At 43.8% G+C, this 25,582-nt stretch overlaps 1 protein-coding gene across 2 annotated transcripts; it reads right to left on the bottom strand.

Moving 5' to 3' along the window:
- Positions 1 to 657: 657 nt before the first annotated feature.
- On the bottom strand, positions 658 to 25,525 carry GOSR1 (golgi SNAP receptor complex member 1). 2 transcript variants are annotated; one of them, XM_085241059.1, is made up of 9 exons: positions 25,369 to 25,525; positions 24,951 to 25,056; positions 23,398 to 23,485; positions 23,067 to 23,174; positions 22,575 to 22,666; positions 22,117 to 22,191; positions 10,824 to 10,853; positions 4,951 to 5,033; positions 658 to 4,003 (listed from the first exon to the last, which is right to left on the bottom strand). In XM_085241059.1, exons 1-9 carry the CDS (start codon positions 25,397 to 25,399, stop codon positions 3,879 to 3,881), a joined length of 738 nt encoding a protein of 245 aa, XP_085097185.1. In that variant the 5' UTR covers positions 25,400 to 25,525; the 3' UTR covers positions 658 to 3,878. The 2 variants fall into 2 exon arrangements, with proteins under 2 accessions (XP_085097185.1, XP_085097186.1); XM_085241060.1 differs by having other exon boundaries at positions 24,957 to 25,056.
- Between the last annotated feature and the right edge of the window lie 57 nt (positions 25,526 to 25,582).

Genomic DNA, 25,582 nt, shown 5'->3' with positions numbered 1-25,582 from the left:
TGGAATTTTATGCACCACTTATTACCAGTGCAGCAACTGGGAAAATGAATGGCGCTTCCCGTCTGCAGGCAGAACAGCCTCTGTGCATCCAGAATGATCCCACAGTCTGCTCTCCAGGCAGGGACACCCAAAGCTGCCCTGAAGGAAGAACTGCTCACCCCCAGCAGTCTGGGGGCACACGAGGGATGCAGGGATTCATCATCACTGCACGGCCCCCCATGCAGGGACAGCTCCCGGACAACAGCTGCACTCTGTGGGTGCTGCTGGGTCCATGGCTGTGGGTTTTCACACCACTTGCACTGAGCTCCAAGTGCAGGTTCACACCTGGTGTTGTGCTGCAAGGTGGGAGCGAAGGAACCAAACCACGGAGAAGTGGATTAAAAAAGGGGCAAAGTAACAACTCCTGTAGTCTGTCAGCTAAACGTTGGCCGCAGTTTGGGCACGCGTTTGGGAATCCAGGTTTTAAATTATGGATATATCACAAACCTTCATAGAGCTCACCTTGAGAGAGGCCCATTGTGGCACAAAAGCAGAGGACAAACCCATGTGTACATCCAGGCTCAATCCCAAACTGCAGAGATGAGCTCTGCGATGTCTGCATCTTCACTGGAGCCAGGGAGGGAGAAGTTGCCCCGGGGAAAGAACCAAGCACCCTGCTTAGAGTTCTCATTTATTATTAAATTACATATCAAAGCTTTGTAATTACATCCAGAGAATGCACAATAGGTGAAAAGTAATTACAGATACAGTAAGTTTCAAGCAGCTCTGTGAAAAGCAAAAAGAATCAGAAAGTGCAATCAGAAACTACAATCAGAAATTAACTTACTGAAGTCCGGACTGGGATGTTTTGGCAGAAAGGTTTTGTTGGTGATGGCGGTTTCATTTCGAGGGAATGTTGATTTAAACCACTTTCCTCACTCTGCAGCACACAGAGGACAACCACTGCTGTGTTCAGAGCTGAGCACAGCGCTGGGTTCGTGCATCCAGCACACAGATCCCAGGATTTCTGATGCCACCCAGAAAAGGGCTCAGTTCTGTCCCACTGTGCTCTCCTTGGCTGTGCACTGCCAGATAGCACCGCCGTTCTGAGGGCTGCCGTAATCCAGCACTCTTAGAAGGAGTTTCAGAATTATTTCTTCCTGTCACCCCTCCTGTCTGCTTCACATGAAAGGTTTTGGGGAAAAAAAAAAAATATACGTAAGAAGAAGTTATGCATGGAATGATCTTGGCAAACAAGCTGCTGGATTTGGGGGGGCACCGATGAACCCAACCAAGTGGGAGTTCCTCCACTGGGCATGGCAGAGCAGTTCTGGGAACGTGGCTCCTGGAGGGGTCAGCACAGACCTGGAACTTTTACATCACCTACAACCACGTACTTCTGCTCTTCTATCTTCAGCACCCTGTGAGGAACTGGCTCTTCTCACAGCAACCTTAAGACCTTCAGAAGAGAGGACTTTCAGAAGTACATAAGGTTCTGCTTGATGAGTGTAACGAACCCAGCAGGAGCTTACAGCATGCTGATACCCAAAGCTCCCGAGCTCAGTATGGACCACAAACACCCACTGTGCCTTCTCACAGCAGCAGAAACCCCCACGTCCTTGGTTCTGCCCCAGCAATGCTCAGTGCTGACCAAACACACAGCAGTGCTGCCCGTGGGCTCCAGCAAACGGAGCAGGAGGATCAGACAGGCAGAAATGGCACAGACACGAGCACTGGGGTCTGTCTGAGGGATCAGAAGTTACCAGCAGGACCTGGTTGAGTTACGACATTGCAACTCTGCTGGGAATTCCAGAAATAAAAACAGTTTAACAACACATTTTCCTAAAGATTAAGAAGAACTGCATGGAAGGACCATAGCTAGCATTTCCAGTCAAGCTTTATCAGAGATAATTCAGCATATTTATCTTGTACTAAAATAAATCAGTTCCTCCGAAACATCTTCATAACATGAAAAAGATCAATCCTGTTTACATATTTATTATAATTACATACTTTCCATAGCAGCTTTTTCACACAATAAGATTAAATATATGCACCAAATCATCAATTAAGTCCAGTAAAAAGACGGGTTACCAGATTAAGGAAATGAATTTATTTATGATACTGCAGATCTCCGAGTGCCCTCTATAGAGCAGCCAAATCCTACAGATCCTAAGCAGATGCACGACTGCCAGCCGGGGTCCTGCATGGGGTGGGATGGGGGAGATAAGGGCTGATCTCCCAACACACAGCTTCATTAATAAACTCCCTTTATCCATCAAGGTTTTTCATAAACCCTTTTAATAAACGCTTTATATCAAACCAGGAATATTCCCAGATCAACCAAATAATCACCCTTTATTTACATGCATTAATTCCAAATGCTTTCTAATGCCGCCGACGACCGATTAGAAGCCTTTGCAGACCTTGGAGCACAAAGCCATTATTCTGCAAATAAGCCTTCCAACCCATACAAACGTTTCAGGGGCAGCAGTGTGGGCTGCACACCACACAGCCACAACTCCCAACCCCACCCAGACACAAGAAAAGCAGGACAACACTGCAACTGTTCCACTAGGCTTTGCTCCAGAAGATAAGCTGGAGGCTACCTGACATCCGTGGCAATGGCATACATGGAATCTCTTAGGAACACTGTCAAAGAGCTGATGAAGCTCCTAAGACATTCCAGTGCTTCAGCTGGGATTCACTGGGTTATCACACAACAGATGGAGAAAAAGCAGTTGAAAGAGCAGAAAGAAAAATCCATCGTTTGTGGTTCTGCAATATCAAAGCCCTTCCTGCCATCAGTTATCAATGCAAACGCACCAGGGTTTGTGTGCCTGGACACAAACAACTTCCCCAGATAACAGTAAATAAAACTTGGTTTGCTATTTTACATTCAACTCTTCACCAGGAGGAGGTGTGTCCAAAACTTTTGCACTCAGATGCATTTGCCTCAGGTAGAACCATCATCATTTTCACTTCCGTTTGACAGTGTAGATTATATCTTACTTACAGTGTAAAAATATTAATGCTATTAGAATAACTTTATGTAAATTACAATACAGACTTTTCAGTCGTTGTCTTTATAAAGACCTCTATGATGTCAGCCAAAATCCAAGTACTGACACCAAAGGCTGCTCTTAGGTGAACTCACGTTTGGTCACTTTTCAGATGACTGAACACTATGGTGAGGAGCTGCTAGGGCACTGTGCTCCCTTTTTACAGAAGAGGACCTATCAGTCCCTTTAAAGCCACAAGAAACCTTATCACTGCTCCTCCCAGGGCGGTTTATTCATTTTCTGTGCAAAAAGTGAATGGAGCAATCCTTGTCTTCTTTGAGGAATTTGTGTGAAGCACGGTTTTCACAGCACAAACGATGTAGAAATAACTATTACCTCAACCATGAGTTAAAAAGAATTACAGAACATGTATCTAGTAGTAAAACAACCTGATGGCTTAAAGCTGCAATATTCTTCTCATAGGACAACAGTGCCCAGAAGTGCCTGCAGGCAAAGCAGGTTTCCTGCAGTTCCCATCTGCTGGCCAGCAATGCACCTCCCCAGCACCACTGAGCACAGGTGTTGTTCTACTGGTGTTGTTAAGTGGCTGTATTTACTTACCTTGCAATGAGAAAGGGACTAAAGGAGGGGAAAAAAAAACAAAAAAACCCCCACCAAATTTAACCAAAGGAAGATGTATGGCAGGGAAGGAGAAACACTGCAGCTTCAACCCCAAACCAGTGTTGCAGTCTATCATCATCAACTCTAGACACCATGCTGACGGTCCCAGCCAGGGGGAGCAGGCTGATGGAAGTCCATCTCTTCCCCTGCTCACTTTTCCTTGGCTGGGGGAGGGATGTGGTGATGAGTTTAGCAGAGTCCACGGGGGAACATCCATCAATGGAAGGCAAAGAGCAGCAGTAGGATGGTACAGATGCCAATGATGCTGCCCAAAATGAATGAATCCCGTCGTTTCCGAAGGTTGATCCTCTGGATCAGGCTGTTCACTGCTGGGAACCGATCTTTAAGCAGGGTGAGTCAAGGTCATACCAAAAAAACAGTGACTTATTTAACCAGCCCCAAACTCTGTATGTGCAAGTCAGCAATGCCACGAAGTACAGAACCACTCTCAGGTTGGAGGGAGAAGATGCAATCAGAAAACTAACAAGATAAGCAGGATTACAGCTGTACTTTGCTAATAAGGCAGAGAAATTATGATCTAATAATCAGAGAAAAGAGTTAATGCAACAGGTTAGAGTTCAAATTTACATAGAACTCAGCATTTGATCACCTAAATTACCAGTGCTTGGTGTCATCTCCAATATAAAGCTTTTTTACTCTTAATAAGTATGTTTAAATGGGAAAAAAAAAAGGGGAGGGAGCAAAATTTTGGTGATATTTATGTAATGGAATAGTTACTGGCTAAGGGAACAAGCAAAGGCATTTGACTGAGAGAAGCATGCACATTGCATGAATATGCACTATTCCCTGCACAGCACATGAAGAACTCCTCCTACTGTCAAATCACACTAATGTCAATGTATCCTAAGCTAAGAAACCCAAATCTTAACATCTGCAAGCCTGTGACTGACAGAAGAATCCTCAGGTGATGAATACTGAGCTATAAATAATACCAAACAGCAGCAGTTGCTCTGATCTTGAAAGCCAAAACCAACACACAGAGTTGGAAAGGTAATAAATGCTGTTATAGATCTCTACATGAAAAATATAGACATGGGTCTATACGCAGGATTCAAAGTTGAATAAAACCAATTTGCTCATCACCAATTTGTCATTAAGAGACTTCAGTTAGATCAAAAAAACAACCACAACCCAACAAGAGCACCGCAGGTTATGCAGCTGTTGGCATCCCAAAGCATTTTGATCCCTGAATCAATGACATACTGAAAAGAAGTTACTGTACCTCTTTCTTAAGCATTGGCAGCACAGTTTTTTTGAGGAAGGATACTAGCCAAGGTATTCATCTTGCTCTGTATTGACTTTAACATCCCTCTCTGCGAAGTCATATTTTCTTTCGTTGCCATGGCAATGCTGGATAAAGAAAAGAGTGGATCAAGTTGCTGGTGCTAAGAATAATCTACAGTTAAAACAACAGGAAAGCAAGCAGGCAACACCTCTCTGCAGAACAATGAATGAGGTGAAGCAATATGAATGAAACAACATTTGTTTCCATTAATCTCTCTTTTACCCTGACATGATTTCTCTTTTTGTAGAAGCCATTACCAACTGAAGACAACGACTCTTTGAACTCTTTGAAGGTCTTGGTGCACCTCCACCCCCAGTAAGAAACGAGTGTTCCACTACCAGCAAGCCTAAAGGTGCCCTACCAGACTACATTGTAAACTGGGAAGTTTGCTGAATCAAACAGATCCCAACTCCAGCTGAGCACACAAAGCTTGGGTTCTTCTGATTCATGTCCCACAAAGTCCAACTTTCCTGTTTTCTACAAGCTGGTGTATCATTAAATTGTACCAAATGACACTTCCATAACAGCATTAAAAAAAAAAAATCACATTTTTGACCCTCAGTCCTAGTTAATGTCACACAAGGAAATGGAGTTTTCATACTTTGCTTCTTCAGTAAGACTTGGTCGACCCAGACGTACTCGCTTCAAATATCAGAACACAATACAAGTAAATATAAAATCAATCCCCATTTCAAGTACAAAACATTCTGGAAGTTGGAGAGCAGCGACTACTCTCTTTAAGTAATAAAGCATGTAAAAGAAGATTTTAGAGAAATACTCAGCTGACAATTTTCTTTCGAACCTGAAGCATCTCCTCAGCCCATAAAACCAAGAGTTCTACCACGGAAAACGAAAGGGTAGGCTACTACTTGCAGTCCCAGTGATGTTCCATGTAGCTATACTGAATGCAAGAGCTCTGCCTGGACAAACAGACTCATTTACACATAGAGAAACAATATATAAAAGTTTAGTTCAGGAGCTACAGCGCTTAAGAAGGAAGAGTTTGAGGAATTTGAGTTTGAGCTGCTCTCCTTGCAAAAAGAAAAAGTAGGACATCCATACAATGTTGTGGGATAACAACTCAGAAGATGACACTTGCTACTGACTATTATTCTATAATTACATTAATTCTATACCTGCATGAATAACAATGATTAAAGGGAGTTCCTGGATAAGTTTCTAAGCCTTAAATATGGAGGGAAACTGTTCCAGGAGAGTGAAAGTTAACTGGAACATCATGATACAACAGAGGATAGGAGAGAGCTAAGGCTGCAATTTGATAGGAAAATGAACAGATAGGAGAAAGAATCCTTTACCAAATACAGACATCCAAACTTACCTGAGCATTTTATGCTTGCTCACTCTCAGTGCCTGAATCATCTCACGTACCACTGACTCTTCCACCAGGGCACTGCAGCCAACCACAACATCTGGCAAAACCCAGCAGAGCCAAGCCCAACAGTGGCCCTTTCAGACCTACAGCACAAGGTCACTGCCAGAGCTCAGAGGCATCTTAAGGAAAGAGCCTGGATCAATGAGCCCTAAGTATGTCTGGAGCATTAAGTTCATTCAGGCTCCCTTCCACTGTACCTGCCTACTCCATCTTGAGGAGACCTTCATGCAGTATCTCTTACCTCCCCATTGTGTGCCAGTCAAAGTTGGGAAAAAAACCAAACAACCCAAAAACATAAAAGGAAAAAAATCTGCATCTCTCTCTTTAGGTGGAGGATGCCTTTTCCAGCCCCCTTTCTGCAGTTTGAGATGCATTTCAAAACAAAACAGAACGAACAAACAGAACCCTGACACAATGGATGCTTCTGGGCTTACTAAGATCAACCTTCATGCATGTTATGGCTTTCAGTTGTTTTATACAGTGTCAAATCAGCATAAGGTGAAACTGGAGCTGTGTGGAAGCAGCAGGGTTTGCTGGGGCCTCCTTGGGGTTCAGGAGGAGGTGCCCATCCATTAACCTGTGCTGCTCCTCAGTGCAAGCAGAACTGACCAAAGCAGCTCCTCTTGCTTTGTACAGCTACTGGCATTAAGCAGTGTGTGCGTTTGTTGCTGTGGATCCACCAACTCACCTGCTCTGTTGACACAACTGATCTGTGTGGTTACATGGAAGAGTCATTTTAGGACTAAAATTCAAATTCAGACAGAAAGCACCGATCCTCATGCACTGATCACCCGAAATATTGCCTGGTTTACCTGAGCCTTTTTTGTATTTGTGAACCTGGGACTACTGCTTAAGCACCACCAAAATGGCAATGCACAGCCCCTGGGAACTAGTCCCTGTCTGTTTCTGCAGTCTCGAGCATTTAGGCATCCTCATATTCTTCATTAAACAGCTCTGATTCCATTCCCACCCCCAGCATATGCTCGTTAACTCACTGTTATCATTTGTTTACTGACAAATGTCTTTTTTTTTTTTTTAATTAGAAAAAATTAATCTTCTTCCTGTTCACAGCATTGGTCCCATTTAGTCACTTGACACAGCAATCTCTCCAGATGAAGAATTACTTTTTCTTTCATTTTGAGACTTCTAGTCAACGTTTAAGATTAAATTCTTCCTTCAGGAATCTACCTGCTCCCTGTGGTAGATCCAATTCTCAAACTCACTCAGCAGAACGACACAGAATTAAGGCTTAAAAGTGAACTTTTCTTCCCAACAAAACAGTGATCATTTCTCAAGGCATTCTTGGAGATGATGAACGTTGATCCTCCAGCTTTCCCAAGCTCCCCAGTCCACAGGAACGGTTTGGTTCCTCAATTGTTCCTGACTGATGATTCCCAATGATAAGACACCTCTGCTAAGTCCACGTTACAAGAGTGGCAGCATTAATGAAAACTGAGAATTCGTATCAGGACTGAACTACTTAAAACATATCCCCATGCCACAACGCTCACTACAGCACGAACTTTTCTCAGTGCTGCACTGGACCGAGGCAGTAGGGATGGGTTGGGTACCTTTACCCCACGTAGCAGCCGTTCAGATGCAGTGTATCTGCCAACCAAACCTACCAAGAGTCAGCTCCTTGCTTCACTTATTCACGTAGCTCAGTCCCATCTGTATGAGTGCAGAACTAAAACAAAGCTCTAAAGGAACAAGACATGCTTTTAAAAATAAAATAACTCGAGTTATGGGAAGTTCTGCTTCACTTTGTGCTTCATGAATCATACTTGCTTATTTAAATGCATGACAACATCTGTGACTGAGGGAATGGACTCAGTGACTAGGCATAGAAATGCAAGCTCTGCTTCTAAATTGCTAACAATTATGACTACATTGCTTGTTCCTTGTGTATACATATACACACATACATATCTAGGCATATCCATACACACACACAACCTTTCCAATTTCATTACAGATTATCGTGTCTTCTGGTGAAGGCTCAGATGAAAACCAAGGAAATGTTCCCCCAGAAATGAGTGTGATTTCACCCAGATCCTGCAGGCTCTCCTGAGCAGAGCTAGGACTCAAAATCTAACTCAGACCTCCCCACCCTGTGAAGTCAGGCCTTAACACTAGTGAATTTTCTACTTATTTCTTTAATCTATGGGTTTGGTCAAAGCAAAAATGCTCTGAATCCATCCTGCCAATAGACAAAGACTGACAAGTGAGCCCGAATCAGGCATCAGAAGGAATATTACAATGAATTCCTAGGAGCTGGTCACACTGTGCATGCCAAACTGTAGCAAATTGTCAAAGTGAACCAACCTAAAAATATAAGCTGTTGGAAAACAAGAAATAAATCATTTGCTATTCTGAGAAAGTGATAATGTTTGAAAATGAAAACCTGAGAACACCAAACATATTAAGCAGAATCTATGCTTATATTTAAATATATCCAAGACAAGTGAACACAGTTCCAAAAGAACTGCAGTACAAACTATCACTTCCCACTCCTTTCTGGAAAGAAATATGCTGCAGTTAACAGCCATGTCACATAATTCATTTAAAAATCTCATTATAAGGTTCATGCTAACACAACATCTGGAATGACAGCTTCAGCACCTATGCATCCTCTTGCAGGTCTGCTTGCTCCATAGAAGAACCACACACAGGGCAAGTCGGGCCCTGCACTTCAGTGCATTGCAAGTCAGAGCAGGAATACCACACCTGGACACCTCCAACCACTGGGGGTGACAAAAAAATCACCCTGGCTTCACCAGAGACAGAAGTGAATTGAGGGGATCTAAATCAAGCAGCATGTCCTGTGTGATGTGTGTAGTTACCCAACTCCTCCTCTACAAAAAGAAACGTAGAACATTTTTGGCAATGGCTACAAGAAGTTTGTTTACTACAGGTAATAAGTGGTGCAACAAGGAGTGCTCCAGCCTCCTAAAATCATGGCTCACCTGCTGACAGAAGGAAAGCTTTCTGCACCCAGCAGCAAGGAGCTCTGAGCTGAGCCAGGCAGTTGGGTCTATCGCATGAGAAACCATCCCTGGTGGATTCATAGTCAACCACAGGTCTGCAGCTCACCCAAATGGAACTCAAAGCCATTCTACAGCAGGCAGGTCACCTCCTGATGATGCTGTGGCTGGGACACCACGGGGCTGGCTCACAGCTCGTCAAGGAACTCAGGCAACACACAGGTAGGTGCCCTGTTTGAGCCTCAGCTTGCAAGCCAATCCACTCAGGACTTCACTCATCTTGTACTCTCATACTCCTCAGTGACACGTAATCAGGAGGCCAGGGAAAGAGCTCAAATAATACGAGTCATTTTGCAGGATATCAAGCTTAATAAGTCATCACAGGCTTTATAATGCTTTAGTTATGAGAATGTTTGAGCAAGGAGAGCAAGGAAGAGATTTGACTGAGTGTTTTTATGAGGTGGAAAAGCAGGGCTACAAATATGGCAATAAAGGAGAGGATGTTTAATCAGGAGAAGATGAGAACCAAAGTAAAGTGAAGACTCACAATATCTGTGCTCAGATTGGCAAATATCTTTATGAGCCTGAGGAGAGACTACCTCCACATTCCCAGACATTATGGCAGTGACCACTTCTGGTTTGTCACAGCACATTAACGTGGTGGTTTAACACATTCTTCCACCATGTTAATTATACTGAGCCCACTGAATGTACTTAAGCTAGCCAGCCCTTAATGGACACAGAGCCTCTAATTACTCCTCTTTATCACTTATGCCAGTACATGCATTATCTGAAACCGTATCTTGCTTGCTTTCTTCCTTTTTTTTTTTTTTTTTTTTTAAAACAATATCTAAGACTTGAAACCATTAAGTCAGGCTCTCTGAATTATTGGTTTTCAAAATCTCAGAGTTCAATGAAAGATTGGGAAGAGCACAGATGATAAAAGTAATTTGCAATGCTATGATTCTAAAATTTCTAGATCAGTTAGAGAAGGCAGCACTTAAATATTCAAACCACACGAAAACCAAGGAATAAGTAACTATGCTTATAACAGCCACTCAAGCCCATAAGGACCAAGTGCCTACCAATATCAGCTGCACACTGGGATGCTGAACACGTCAAAGGACTACAGAAAATCATGCTGTAGGAGAGTAACCCTGAGAAAAAACAGCCCCACTATTGGAATGGCTCTCAACAACTCAACCTGAGATTCCCTTTGCTCAGCCATCCTCACTGTTGCCATAGAAGGTATTCATCTTTGAACAGAAACCCAAATTTTCCAAATTAGGCTGAATAAAATATTTTGGTAGCACCATTATGTCAGTGTTGAATAGTAAAAATAAAACCCTGCTTCACTGTAGTACAAGTTGTGAACAATACAGTTATTGTATAAAGAAAGTGACTGAGACTTTTGGACACAGTTCAGTGCAAATACTGATTGTACAGAAAATAATGAAAATTAGTAAATTCATTCCTACCTTATTGTTTCTTCTATCAGCCGATCTGAGCTGAAAGCCAAGAAGAAAAAACAAAGTTAAAAAAAGGAACAGGCATTCAGTACTTTTGATTGCTACATCAGTGATTTCCATGACATAATCCTTCACAAATTTACCCTTGGTGAGTCTTGTTTCAGAACACAGTTGCTGTTCACTACAACGTAGATCTGGCACACATATAATGAGAGTTCTGGAGAAGAAGAGGCACGTAGCATCCCCTAGAGCAGTACCTCCCAACTATAAGCAAGGTAAAACCTCTGAGACCCCCAGGTCCGACCCAAATCCCCACCATGCCCACTGCCATGATCCCAGAACGTCTCCATGGCTCCTGAACACCTCCAAGGATGGAGACTCCACCAGAGCTGCTACTTCTGGCAAGTCCACAGCTTGAAACACGGAGACAGCACACAGAGCACTACAAATATTTTGCCCAAGCTGGAGTTGAGAGGGACCCAACTGGGGTCAAACATTGAGAACATTGCAACTGGAACGCTTCATTCTGCTCCCAAAATAAAGCCATGCTCCGAAGAGCCAGATCAGCTCTGAGTTGATTGGTTTAATGAAGTAAAGCTGTTTTCACCCACTGTGGGGTATTTATTACCAGGGGCACAGAGAACTCAAACGAGAACCCAGAGCATTTAATTGGTACTGGAGAAGTCACAAGATGAATGGTTCTCAACTTACAAGACAGTCATCCTGACTATTGAAAAAGATGAGCTGCATATGAATTGTGTTGTGAATGACTGATGTGCAGGAAGGGCAGACTGAGCTAACTCATACGTTCTCATTAAATAAATAGCTGCAAAACACACAGGTTTGCTGAACACATCTTCCAGTATGTTCTTCCTATTTCCTCTTCTGAAGGCTCTGAGAGCACGTCCAGCAGGTGCACAACCTCACAGTTACAAAAAATAACAGCCAGGCTTAAGGAAGACCAAAAGCACAGTGGGGAGCAGAGAACCAAAGCTTGACTGAGGTAGGGTGAGTGGAGGGGATGTTTACAGATGTCTGATCATTAATACTCTGTTTCACACCAATCTCACAATGATTAGGTCAAATTTTAACTATTTGACAGAATCAAAAGGCAAAACACTGAAAAAGATAATCTTGTGTATCTCACACATCCAAAACATTATGGAGTTCCTCGGAAGATCTCCATTTTATTCTTCTGCTTTCCAAGCAAAGACAATTCCAGTGGACATTGCCTTATGAGCATCCAAGCAAGAGATCACTCTGGGCAATATTAATCTGACTTGCCATATGTTTCAGTAAGCTGGGCACTTTCACCTGTCGAGACAGATGGCACTCTGACCAAGTCATTTAAAAATACTATGCAAAGGAATGCTAAAAGATGCTGAGGTCATCACCTACCGCAATAAGTGGCACAGATCCAGCAGCAGCAGTCATGCACATGAAATAATCAGGCCTCTGTGCAACTGTTATCTTCAGAAAAGACCGGGCACGCAGCTCATCATTTAAATACGTGGACAGGTAATTTTTCCTCTTAAGTAAAATAGGCTTCTAGGATAGAAAAGCTGTGTGCCCATTACACCTAGCTTTTAAAATTATTTTTTCTTCTCTTTTCTTTTTTCTTTCTTCATAGAAGTACCAGTTTTACTTTGCTCTGACTGTAAGATTCAGCAATAGCCTTCGCTTCCCCAAGCTGCTCGCATCAAATCTTTTCTATTTTCACAGTCCTGAATCACCAGGCAACATGGAGCTTTAAGGAATGCAAATGTGGCAGAGCATACTTGATACTCTAATACAACTATGCAGATTATGATGAAGCAAATCATACTTACATAGATATTCCCATCACAGCCATTCCTATCTCACAAGTGAAACACCACGAGCACCCAAAAAACCCAGCAATGCTTCAGTGCCATCAAGATTCCAAAGCATTGAAGAAGTTCTAAATATTATTAAGCTCTGTAAGAACTTAACTAGAAAAACATGAAGTGGAATTTAGTCTTCCCTGTGATAAGAAATTAGATATTTCAGATTTTATCAGACTCATATCAAGCTTGATTCACTCCAGTGTCAAAGAAAGAAAGAAAATTCTGCTGGAGGTGCATAGCTGGTACAGACACAGATGCTAAGGAAGACAAAAACTGCTGCAGAAGAAGCCTTGTTGACTGGAGCCAACACAAGAGCATGGAGTCAAATACACCGAGGGGATAGAAACCCAAGGAGAGAAAAAGAGAAGCATTCAAGGGCAGGCTGGTGAGCAATCTGGGCTCTAAGGAGCCCCCTATAGCAGGGGGATTGGAACTAGATGATTTAAAGGCCCCTTCCAACCCATTCTATGAAAACGTATAGCAGAGGTCTGTGCAAACAACAAAAAACTGGTTCCTGTGTTGGTAGTGAAGAGCAGAAGTAGCACCTGCTATGAATACACAGCAGAGAGGAAAAAGAGTCCATTTGCCTACTAATACTCAACTTAAATTGCCAGTGTGAGAAGAGCAGGTTGGTCAAAAACAAAGACTTGAATGGGCATTGCATTGCATGGGACAAATATTCAGGAAGCAGGGACAGAAAGGTTCCAACACCCACACAACCAGTGGGTTCCCTTGGTTCATTAACAGCAGCACCAAGCCGGGTGCTAAGGAGATGCAAGGCTTTCACATTTCCACTTGCAGTAGCCAAAATGAAATAACAGCCTATAACAACACAACAAAAACCAGCAGAAGTACGAGCATTATGTTCATGTATAGATTTGCCCCAGAGGAACAAACTGTTAACAGTGTAAATGTCACTGTGACTTCAAGCTCTACACATGTAAGCAATCTTATTTCTGTGGATCACTGTGCTGGAGAGTGTGACACTCAGCAATCGTGTTCAAGAAGAATGAGGAAGAGCTGCAACATTGGAAAAGAGAAGAAAAATCATGATAGCACATCATCATGTTGTTCTTAAGTCAACGCAATTTGTTAGTCTACAATGAACAGAAACCACTGCTGTAGGCAGGAGGTACCAATGTAATGGTGCTGGGTTCCCTTCCAGATGCTTCACATCTACCTTGTACACGTGCAAACAGCACGTGAGAGGTTAGAGACAACACAACAGCCAATCTGCAGTCCTGTGTGATAAAGAACTCATTAAAATCAGACTCCTAACGACATCATTAAGTAAATACCTCAACAGCGCGTTGGTTACAGCGAGAAGAGCCTTTTTGAATCTGAACTGGAGGTAAGCTAACACAGCTCTGCAGCTATCTAACATCTGTAATTCTGCCTACATCAGGACTGCAAATAAAAAAAAGATTTTTCTCTAAGGCTGTTTAGAGAATGATGCAAGGGATGCCGTGGCTTTGGGGTGGAGCTCCATTCAGAAGCTGGAGGACACCAGCACGCTGTTTGGGATCTCTAAAGGGCACAGCCCACACCTCCACTGCACTCCATGTATTTGTCTGAGAACTATCAGCAGAGTAAAATAAATGTTTCTGCAAAAAGAGGAGTTAGCCAAGAAAGCTCTTTGGCACACAGAAAGACTACTGTGAGTGCCTGATGTCTGAGAGTCCCAGGAGGGTGAGTAACAGCAATACTTCTTCCTTCAAAGCAGATCTATAAGGAAATAAGAGGCTTCTCAATAATCTGCACTATCCAGTTTACCCAGAGAACGCAGTTAAAAACTTAAAATGAAAACAGCTCCTATCATCTAAATGAAGTGCAGCAGCTGGTTGCCTATTAGTAAGCATAAAACCAAAGCCAGGATGGCACCAAGAGCCACATAATGAAGATTCTAGAGGCTCTCTGTCCATGGTTGGGAAAGTTCCTGGATAGATTGACCCTCCTGTGTAATTGCTCCCTATTACCCATAGGAACAAAGTTAAATGAAGGGAGAGGGCAGGCCTTACTGTAAGTCATTATCAGTAACCACAGCTGTCAGAACAATTCCAGTAACTTACTAATGGGCTCTATCGGCATCTCCTTGGACCCAGCACTCAGTAGTAGTGCAGTTTTCATATTTCCTCTGGTTTAAAAGATACAATTTAAATTATACCTTTAACCAAGGGGGAAAAAACCCTCAAAACCAAGTAACACCTGTAAGAGCACACAGCCTTCAGTGTCCAACACCAGCGTGACAGAATAGAGGACACCAAGATAGCCTGTCAGCAGTGCTGTGCTGTGCACAACGATGAGATCGATGCACCAATTCCATGAAACACAGCTGCTTACAACCAGTACTGTAACAAAAAAAAATTGTGCCTCTTCTCTACCTCAACTTTTTTTTTCCCTAAAGCTGGAAAAATTGTCCTACTACTCACACACCCAAAAGGAATGCCAAGGAGAACGCCTTCCAGAGGACCTGGCCACACAACTTGGTATTTAATACCTCAAGTGTCTTCTTAATTTCCAGTGAAGCTAGCACAGAAACAAAGTGAGAGTTATCCCTGAGATGACAACCCAGTTTTATTTTAGTACAAAGCCTAAAATACACATTGAGTTTCTGCCTCCTAACTCTGCTGTGGTTTTGAGGTTTTTTTGGTAGGTGTAGGAAGCTACACAGCCTCCATTTAGAACCTGACCAGAGCACCTGAAGTTAGAACTACTTACCTGCTTCTTATGCTTCAGGAAAGGATTCTTGCAATTGTACAGTGAACTAAATAATGCATTTTAAACCTCAGCAGGTGAGAGGGCAATGCTTTATGTCCAGTAACCCAGGGTGCTAGGACATGTGCAGTGCCTTCCACACAGCAGTGAAGATGATAGGCACCTCATTCTGAAGCAGTGGTACAGAGGTTCAAATAATAAACTCAACAGTGACATTTACACAGTAATATAATTTTCCAAGAGATACAATATCTATTCCTGAAAAACAGAAATAATCACTGCTTAATGTATCCATACACACACATATATGCAAACCAACATATCTTCTGGTAATCACAACAGCAGGAGGGGTCCACTCCTCTGGAAGATGTTTGCTTCATAAAACATTTCTATAGGGAATATCTGCATTAGAATGCTTTCTAGAATGCTGTGAGCATCAGGAGTAAACTTGTCTTAATTTTAAAACCGTTTCCTTCTCAAAAATGGGGATACTAACATGTTCTGTAGCTGGAAAATTATACTATATGCATCACTGTTGTGATTATATGTGAACAGAGTGCTCGCTGAGGATAAATAGAGCTCTGCAATCACCAGAGGCAGCTCCTCTGAAATAAGGGCTAATTTGCTCATGTTAAATAAGCTACACAAAAGAAACTCGATAGAACTCCACAACTGTCGGATCTGTTCAAACAACACACCTACTTTTCAGAACCTACTCATGGAAGATGAGTTTCGGTACCTGTCAAAGTCCCAACTTCAATGCAGCTCTTGTGGAAGGAAAGCTGTCCTAGTTAAGAAATGGTGTCTGAAGGAAAACGAAAAGCAAATCAGCACACGTGGCTGACTTGTTTATTTCTGAAATGAGCAACTTGCTTCAGAAGTGCACGTGGAGCTGTGAAGTCTGAAGGGTGGCTTTATGTCCCTGCCTCCCACACCAAGGGCAGCCGCTGCCATTAAGGTAAAGCCCAGAACCACAAACCAGAGCAGAGCTTCAATCTTTAGTTTCCTTTGTTCATGATGTACTCAGGTCATTTTTCCCAACTGCACTGTGAGGGTTTGCCCTTGAGTTCCTGCAGATGCCTATAAAGACCTGGGGTGGATTTTCCTAGGGGGCACATGGAAATGAACACAGAAACTTCCACACTTTGTACCAACCATGAGTTCTGAGCTTCTCAATGCTGCTGCCTGGCTGTGTCCTTGATCACCTGCACAACTTGGTGTAGCTCTGGAAGTGCTGGAATCTCCAAAAGAAGCCCCCAGAGCATGCAGGTACCTCCCCTCCTTGCTGCAACAAACACATTGAGGTGTAACCATCTCACCACAACCACAGGCATCAGGGAATTTATCCTCACTGCCTTCTAAATGAAATCTAACTGTAAAGAAAGCTTGCAAATAAACCTTGTGAGGCAAACAGAATCTTTAGTTTAGTGGTTGTTCTGTTCGTTTGAAGCCTTAAATATAGCACAGGAAGATGAAAAGCACCACTTGATTTTACTCTAGCGAAGCTCAAACTATTTTTAAAGGGAAAACCTCTTTCAAATCCTGAAATGCTAAAGGCTGATTTTCACATTCTTTTAGAAAATTATTTATAAATAGTAACAACACCCAGGAGAGCATCTTCCTTCACTGCCTGCAGCCTTTGAACCTCCCCAAATTCTCATTAAACTACTTCAATAACTCGCTCATGCAGTCACATTACACTCCTAATAAGTGGCGAAATGCCTTTTTTCCAGTCTTTTTTTCCCCAGTTTTTTTCCAGAACTGCCTCCTCTCACTGAGAAACATTTATCATTAAGATATGAAAACAGATGCGCTGTGCTCAGACCAGCTTTGCGGATAAGTGTGGTGATAGGTGCATGAATCCTGTGTTCAGGCAGGGAATGCTAAAGAGGAAGATGATGCAGCTGCTGTCACACAGCCTTGTGTCATTCTGCCATGAGGTTCTGCCAGCAGGCTCACAAATAAAGCCCACTCAGCCCCACACAGGGATCAGGCTGAAGGAAGAGTCACTGATGTGCAACTGCCATTGAGAAAAATCTGCTGCAACAGGAGACAGAGCAGAATGAGAACACAGAGTTGGGTTTGGAAACAGGAGTAGAAGCTGTCGTGCTGCTCTGGGATAGCAAAAAGCTCCTTTGTTCAAATCTCTTCCTTAAAAACCAGTTTATTTGTGCTGCCTCTGGGATGGCACGTACAGCCCTCCCAAAAACTCAGCGTTAGGGAGGTTGAAAGCTGCACCAGACGAGTCAGTCTGCAGGGTAATTACAGTGAGCATCCCAATTGGCTTGCACCAGCACTTCTAATGCAATCACTGCCCAACTTTCCCTGTTCCAGAAACAAAGAAGCCAAAGATATTTAACTGCATTTGGGAAACTGGTGACACAATGCTGCTCGAGCTCTTTCAGTTAATCACAGCGTGGAAACGTTTTAACCTAGATTCCTCACTCCTGCCTTGCATTGTATCTTCCACTTCAATACACAAAGCACTGCAGCCTTCTATTACTATTGCACAGCAAGTATGCAGCCAAACTGCACCTTTTTCAGTGCTTCTTGCCAAACAGTCCAAACCAAGCTGATGGTGAGCACGGATTTGCCTTTCATAGCAGATCTATTTGGCTTTTTCCAGAACTGCTACAAAGCAAAGAAAGTTCTTCATTATCAAGCTCGGCTTCAGCTAAAATCTGTATTAAAATTACGAAAACAAAGCAACAATAGCAGTGCATTCTGCTTTGACAAGAAGACAAAATAAGTTCAATTTAGAGGCGAGTAGAGCAATTAAGAAAGCCCTTACTGGGCCCAACTACAGCAGAGCTCAGCAGTTCTGAGGCACTGGGCATGAAGGCTGAGCACAGCTCCCTCCTGCTGTGCCCAGCCTCTCTGGGAAGGAGGAAGGAATTGGTGAATTAGCTGTTTCTCTTACAGTCTCTCTCTTTGCTCTGTGTGATGGAGATGCAGAGGAGAACAGCTGGAGCAGCTGCTCCCAAGCATCTGTGCATCCCCCTGCAATGGGAGGTGAGTGTGGGGTGGAAGGGGTGGCCATGGCAGCACTCTGGGTCTGAGCCAATGCTGGAGGTGCTCCGAAACCCCCCAGTGACATGAGCAGCACAACACAGAGCATAGATGGCCCACAGGGCAGAGCAGGGAGTAACAAAGAACAGGAAATTACAGCCAGGTAGAATGCTGGGAGCTTCTCCCACAAAGCACAAAGGAAGATCCCTGTAACGTGCCTCAGCATCTCATTAAGCTGACTTCTCTGCGCACAGCAGTGCTGAGCACTTGTGAGCAACATCAGTTGGAAGAGGGAGAAATGGTGAAGAAGTCACTCCCTCTGTTAAGAACTCAACTGTGTTACCAAAAAAGTTTGAAGGAGGTTTCCTGGTGATTATTCTCTACAGAATGCAGCCATTTCTGCCCCAAAAAACACAGGAAATTTGATATGGTTCTGTAGAAACATGAAATGCAATAGTAGCAGTAGAGACATTTAATACCTCAGAGTGCTTTACATGGATGAAGTCCCTTGGAGTCATTCATGGCCAGGCTGGATGTGACTTTGGGCAGCCTGGTCTGGTGGCTGGTGACCCTGCACATAGCAGGGGTTGAAACCAGATGATCACTGTGGTCTTTTTCAACCCAAGCCATTCTATGATTCTATGAAAGTCCCCCACAAACGCTGATTTATCCCCACCATCTCCACGAGCCAGGTATGTATTATTTATAGCACAATTATGCTGCAAATCCCCCTATTCCTCCTGCTCGCTTCTCCCGTTCCTCTTTTGCATGCAGAATGCAAACACCCTTCTGTGATTTGCTATCTCTCCTCCCACCGTGCCACCCACCTACCTGGGCTCCCCCCCCCACTGTGTTCACACAGCACTGCTCTGTGCCCCTGGCACAGCCCCTCATCTCACCCCGTACCCCAGGAAGCTGCACACCTCCTTCCTGGCTGGGCTGAGGGCCTGCAGGGCAGCACTCACCACAAACAGAGCCAGCTGGTGATTAAATCAGCCCATGCCATCTGCACCAGCACAGCCACCAGCAGCGTTCCTCTTGGAAATGGGCAAATGTCTGATTTTTGAGCTAAGCAGCAAGGCAGTAATCACAGCAATCCAACAACGGCGGGACAAAGCTCCAGCAAGAGCTGATGAACACAGTTTCATTCCCCATTCCCCAACAACTCAGCACTAACAGGACAAACGTTCTCACTTGCATACACACGCAGCACTGCAAATTTAATCAAACGCATTACTCCCTTCTTTGCTGACTTCAGGCACAGCTCATCAATAACTGCAGAACTTCTCAGGGCGCCCATCGAGCCCACAGGACTCCATCCACTGAGGCAGCACTTTTCAGAGCAGTTTATAAACTGCTCAGCTACGTCTATTCATCAAAATTCTTGTTTCCTTTAGATGGAAAACATTACAAGAAAAAGAATGACTTGTTTACTTCCGTGCCAAAAGCATACAGACACATTTACTGCACTGCACAGTCCCAAGGAAACAAATATTGGAAAATCAACTAGAGATGCTGCTATGTGAGATTTGATGTTTCTTTAAGCAGCTGCCTTGCCAAAAGACCTGAGGTATGAAGTAAAAATATTACCAGGACATCAGCATGCAACAACAACTGCCTTCCTGCCTCTCTTTAATTAGCAGGTGTTAAAATCTTTATTACAATTTTTATTACAGTTTTCAGCACTGTTGCTTCTCTCTCCAGAGGTATGAAAACCAACCCACAAACCATTGGTACAGAACTAAAATTGCAAGGTGAAACACTCTTTATGCCTCTCACCCCCAGGAAGTAACACTGAGACAAACCCACCTCCCTGCTAAACCCAGAGCTATGGGAGGAACCGGAGCACAGTGCCTGTGCCAGCAGCACTGACACAGCAGCAGCACCAGCCTGGGGAAGGGAATCCAAATGGATGCCCAATGCCCACAGCTTAATGGAGAGCAGTGTGTGTGTGCTACACCGAGTGCTCCCGCTGCTCTCATTCCCTTGCTGCTTAATGTACGTTGGATCCTTTTACTCATCAGACTTTTGTACTCACAGATTATTATTTTTTACTTCCCCTCTTATTATCTACATATGGAGAAGGCAGACTTCTCCTTCCTTCTCAGTCTTTCCAGAAAGGATGATGTCTGATATAGGGCAGAAAAGTCAAAAGGCAGATTTAGGCACAAAGCAGAGATCCAACATCTGTCCCAAGGCTCACCCAAAGAAGAGCTTTTGGCACTTCTCCTTACCCCCATACTATTGAGATCAAACACTAAGCAGGGTCACAACCAAGTGTGTACTCCACTACTCAGTAGGAATACATCACTCCTGAGGCACTGTCGCCACTCTGCAGCTCACAATAATACCTTGCACATTGTGTGTTCCCATCTCCATTTTCAAGCTCTTCTCACAGGTTTCACAACTTCACTAAAAATACATCTGAACTCTCCCAGTTGCCCATACATGCAGTGCCTATTTCTATCAATGAGCCAAGCACCACCATTCACCGAACTGCAAACACCTCAAAACACACACAGCCTTCAGTCATTTCCTCTGCCAGCACGTATATCTAAGCTTACAGAGTCTCAATTCAGGAGTTCTGTGCATCTTGCAGGCTTTGATTTCCTGCCAAAGCTGCCTTCTCCTTCTACTCCAGACTTCTTCACACACCTTCAAGTTATCTCTGCTGTGCAGTACTGCTCTATGATTAGTTTTAGTTCTGTTTCCTAAACATCCCCAACTCATATTAAGTTCTTGTTTTCTTTCTTTTAGCCTTGATTGATATCTTCAAATTATCACCCAGAAGATGGTTTAAATGTTTCTGAAATTGCTTATTTTTCACGTATTTTTTATCCTTGAAGCATACGGAGAGCTTGGTATGTTTGAAGAGATCAAAGCAATGGATGCCCCACAGAGCTCTGGTTTCAGTGTCTGAAAACATCTTTCAGGTAATGCTTGCAAAACTTCAAGCTTTCATCTTTTCAAAACAGAGCACTCAGAGGATCCTCAGCTTTTCAGAAGTGAATTTTACAACTTCAGAAATATTTCATTTGTAGCTTTGTCTAAAATAAAGTATTCACAACCCCTCCAAGAAATAATTCAAAATAGTAATCCCAACATCTGGAAGGAACTTAAGGAATCAATGTCAGATAATTTAAGCATGACGTTCAACTGATGTTCAACTCCAAAATATTAAGCCTCCTTTTTCTTTTGGGGAAACTTTACATTCCCTGATCATTCACACCTAGCAACAAATTCAACCTGAAGACAGACTGAAGTCGTTCCTTCTTTTAAATGAAAGCCTGCCCTCTGGTGCGAGCCTGCAGCTTAGCATGACTTCAGCCAAGAACAGACAGCAAGATCAGTGCTACTTCTTGACTATGCATCCCAGTGGTCCACAAAACACCAACAGTGCTCTTCTGCCAGTGCTCTGCTACTGCTGTGTGGGGAACGCACAAATAAAACCTCTCCTAACCTCATGTGCTCTGCAGCAAGAATCAAAAGGCAGCACCTCTTGTTTTCCTTGTCCAATAAAGTACAGACAACTCACAAATATTGGGGAATTAGTCTCTTCCATTGCCTTCTGTACACATTCGTCAGATATAAAAAAAAAATCACAGAGTTCTCATCCACACTTGGAATTTGGAATGTTTTACCCCCCAGAAAAATTTGCAACCTCCACCATAAGGAGATGTGCAAGTTATCCAGAAATAACAAGTGACACCTACTTCCGAAGGTGCTCGTGTTCCTTCAGGAATAGTTCTGTTCTTCTGTTGTTCACGCCAGACCCACTTTTATATGATCTAAATGCAAAAAACAAACATTGAAAAACATCTTCTCCAGAGGCTTTTAAGTAGACATTACTGATTCATGTACACATCATGCTGTGTCGCTCTGAAATGACCAACCAGAAAAGCTTCGGTCACATTCAAACATTTTTAAGTAATCTGTGCTTAGCAATTTTACTTTTACAAACATGATTTCATTTTCACAGTTAAAATTAGCAAACAAAACCACCAAATACTTCTATCAGAAGCTCATTAAGAGTTGTGAACTCAAGCAACTACTCTCATTTTGCTCAGAGTGCAGAGGATAAACCCAAGCCAAGCACACTCCTACAGGAGGTGCTGCCTTCTCCCTTCTGGCACACTCCCACAGCACTGCTGCAATACACAATGCAACTTACTCAATATCTTTTCGTACTGATCCCAACAGATTCTCCCTTTCTCTTATTGCCAAGAAGTTTGCTTTGGTTTTGTGGAATTCGTGAGTATAATCCTGCAATAAAACAATCACTCCAAAGTTAGAGCCCTGAGATCAAGTTACCAAAGCAAGACACTCAAATCTTGCCATCTCTGTCAAGTATTAGCCTTTTTGCTACAGAACAGCTAAGACCAACTTATTAAATTAACATCACATTCCAAGTGCACATGAAGATGTTGAAACCCCGACCTCATTTGGAGAAGTTTGTTTGTAAGAATGTTTTCAGATCCTGTGCTTGCAGCACATGTCAGGGAAGATGTTTTTCAATAAATCAGATTTGTTGTTTCTTTCATATTGGGAGCTCACAGAGCCTTCTCCCAGCCAACAGGCATCCGGAGTGTATCTGAGCAAGCTGCCAGTAATACTAATAATTACTCCAAAGAAATAAAACACAAGAGAAACACGTGCTTGTTACCTGCAGAATGTCTCTATGACGCTGCAATGTGTGCATCAGTGCAGCATTCAGGGATGGAACTCCTGCACTGTTTGTATATTCTGCCATTTTGTCATTTATTCCAGTAAGCTGTAGGGGAGAAACAAACAAACCAACACAAAAACAAAACCAACCTGAAACGGTTTATTATTGTAGGAAATGTACAATGTATAAGGTGAAAGAGCTTTCCCTTATATGAGATGCACAACATCAGACACACTTCTTTACCACCCATGCTATTACTTTCTAAACACTCATCACAAAAACCTGTACTGTGATACTTCAAAATAAAAATCAGTAATTTGTGTATTACCTTTCCCAGAAGCTGTTCAATCTCCACAGCCATGGTCTCAAACATTCTGTCCTGGCTCGACCCATTTAAGAGAGGAGTGGTGTCAGAGCTAAGGAAAAAGAAGGCAAATTACTAAAACATACAACAACCTGCACCACTTGGGGAGAACAGCACCTCCCCTTGGAAGATGCACCAAAGAAACGACACCAAACAAATGATTATCTCCACAACCAGAGCAAGATCAGAACATCTTGTGCAGGATGGCAAAACTAAGTAAGACAATTAGAACAAACAGCAAGTTATATATCCCAGAGCTAAGAGAGACAGAATCTGACTGGAGAGCAACATGATTATTTCTGAGTTGCTCTCAAGTTTCTAGAACAGAAATTTAGTGAAAGATTCAAAAAATCATTTCACCCTCCAGAAACTTTATACCCAACCCACCATGGTAGAAAACCAAGAAACACTCTTAGACTTCAAAGGAATGGGCAATGAAATTGGTAATGAAAGCAACTTTTAGTCAAAGGACAAAAAGCACTCAAGGCTGTAGGATACACAGGTTTGTACGTATCAAGACATAACCTGAGAAGGATAAAAAGTAAACACTGATTTGAAAAAGAATTGAAATCAACACACATACAAACAGTAATCACTCTCCTAACTATATATGCAATGTGGGGATCCAGGATTAGCAGGCAAAGAATGGCATTTTTTAAAGACTGCACACAAGGACAAAGAAGCTGATAGCCAGGTGCTCTGGAACTGCAGAAAGGCCTCAGCTCTAGTCCTTAAGCTAGAAAGAATTGGTAAGTTTTTTTATATTAGTTCTCCAGTCAAATACAAATCTGCCTAAATAAATAATTTCTTCAAACAAACTCTGTTATGTATACATACAAACATATATATATAGCTCTCCCTACTAAGACTTACCTTAAAGGAAATCAGAAATAACAGCCACCCTTGGGAAAGGACTGCCACAGACTGACTGCTTCACTTCCCCACTTTGTTGGTGTCCTCCTTGGGCTGGTCACTGCAGCCCCGTGTCACAATTCCCTCATCCCTGCACAGGACCACCAGCACCACGGCCCCCTGCCAGGGAGGTGTGAAGCTGAGCTGCCTGTGCACAAAACATTTACTGAAGTCCCTGCGAACTGTAATGCAGGGAGAAGTAGGAAACGATGCAGGCAGCTGTACTGTGCACTACGGAAGCCGTATCCTTCCCTCACACACTTCCCCCATAATTGAGTTGCAGCCTCATTCATGGCAGGGACGCTGAAACTCAGTCTTTAAGGCCCTTTCTGACTCAAGCTGTGCTAATCCCATGAATTACAAACTGAAGTTTAAATACAGCTTCCCCCATTGCCTTGTGTGCTCTCACAGGTGGAACGCACACCTGTCCAGCAATGCTGGCACCTGAAAGAGACATTTCTCAGAGCCCAGCACCGCAAAGTAAGCTTCTTAAGCAACTGTGCATCAACGCCACAGGTTGTAGTGGGGACCAGCGTTAAGCAAACCACAGACACGAACCAAATGCTGCAAAGAGCAAAGTAAAACGTAAAGAAACGTGTTAGTACCTATACCTGTCGCGCCGCCCGTCCCGGCTGCTGGTACAGAGCTTGCTGAAGGAGACCAGCTTCAGGTCCAGCTCGTTCTCCAGCTGCCTCGCCTGCTTCCTGAGATCTGTACGGAAGGGGAGCGGAGGGGAGTCACATACAGCCCCAGGCCGCCCGGGGAACCCCGCGGAGCCCTCAAACAGAGGCGGCCCCAAGGGGCGGATGAGGAGGACGGGGGCTGAGAGCCCGCAGGCCGCGCCCCACACGGCCCGAGGCCTCCCCGCCGCGGGGCTCAGCCGGGCACCGGCGCCTCACGGCTGAGCGGCCGACGAGAACACCGCACCCTCCGGCCGCGAGCGAGCAGAGGGGACCCGGCGGAGGCCTCGCTCTGCCCGTCTCGTGTCCCGGGAGCACCCCGCGCCGCCCCGGCCCCACTCGCCTTCCCAGTAGTTGCTGCTCCCCGCCGCCATCTTTGTTGTCCAACGTCAGCCGCCGCCTGCCGAGAACTCCCGCCTAGAGCGTCTCCCTGCGAGCGCGGTGACCGACGGGACGGCCGGTCCTCCCAACATAGCGCCCCCCAGCGGACGGGAGGCGCGGAGCACCGCACGCTCCCGTCCCCGCGACTCGAGGGCGAAAAACGAGAGAAGGCGGGC

Source organism: Meleagris gallopavo, chromosome 21, assembly GCF_905368555.1.
Source record: "Meleagris gallopavo chromosome 21, MGAL_WU_HG_1.1, whole genome shotgun sequence".
NCBI classification, from domain to species: Eukaryota; Metazoa; Chordata; class Aves; order Galliformes; family Phasianidae; genus Meleagris; species Meleagris gallopavo.
This window is presented reverse-complemented; position numbering and strand designations above follow the sequence as displayed.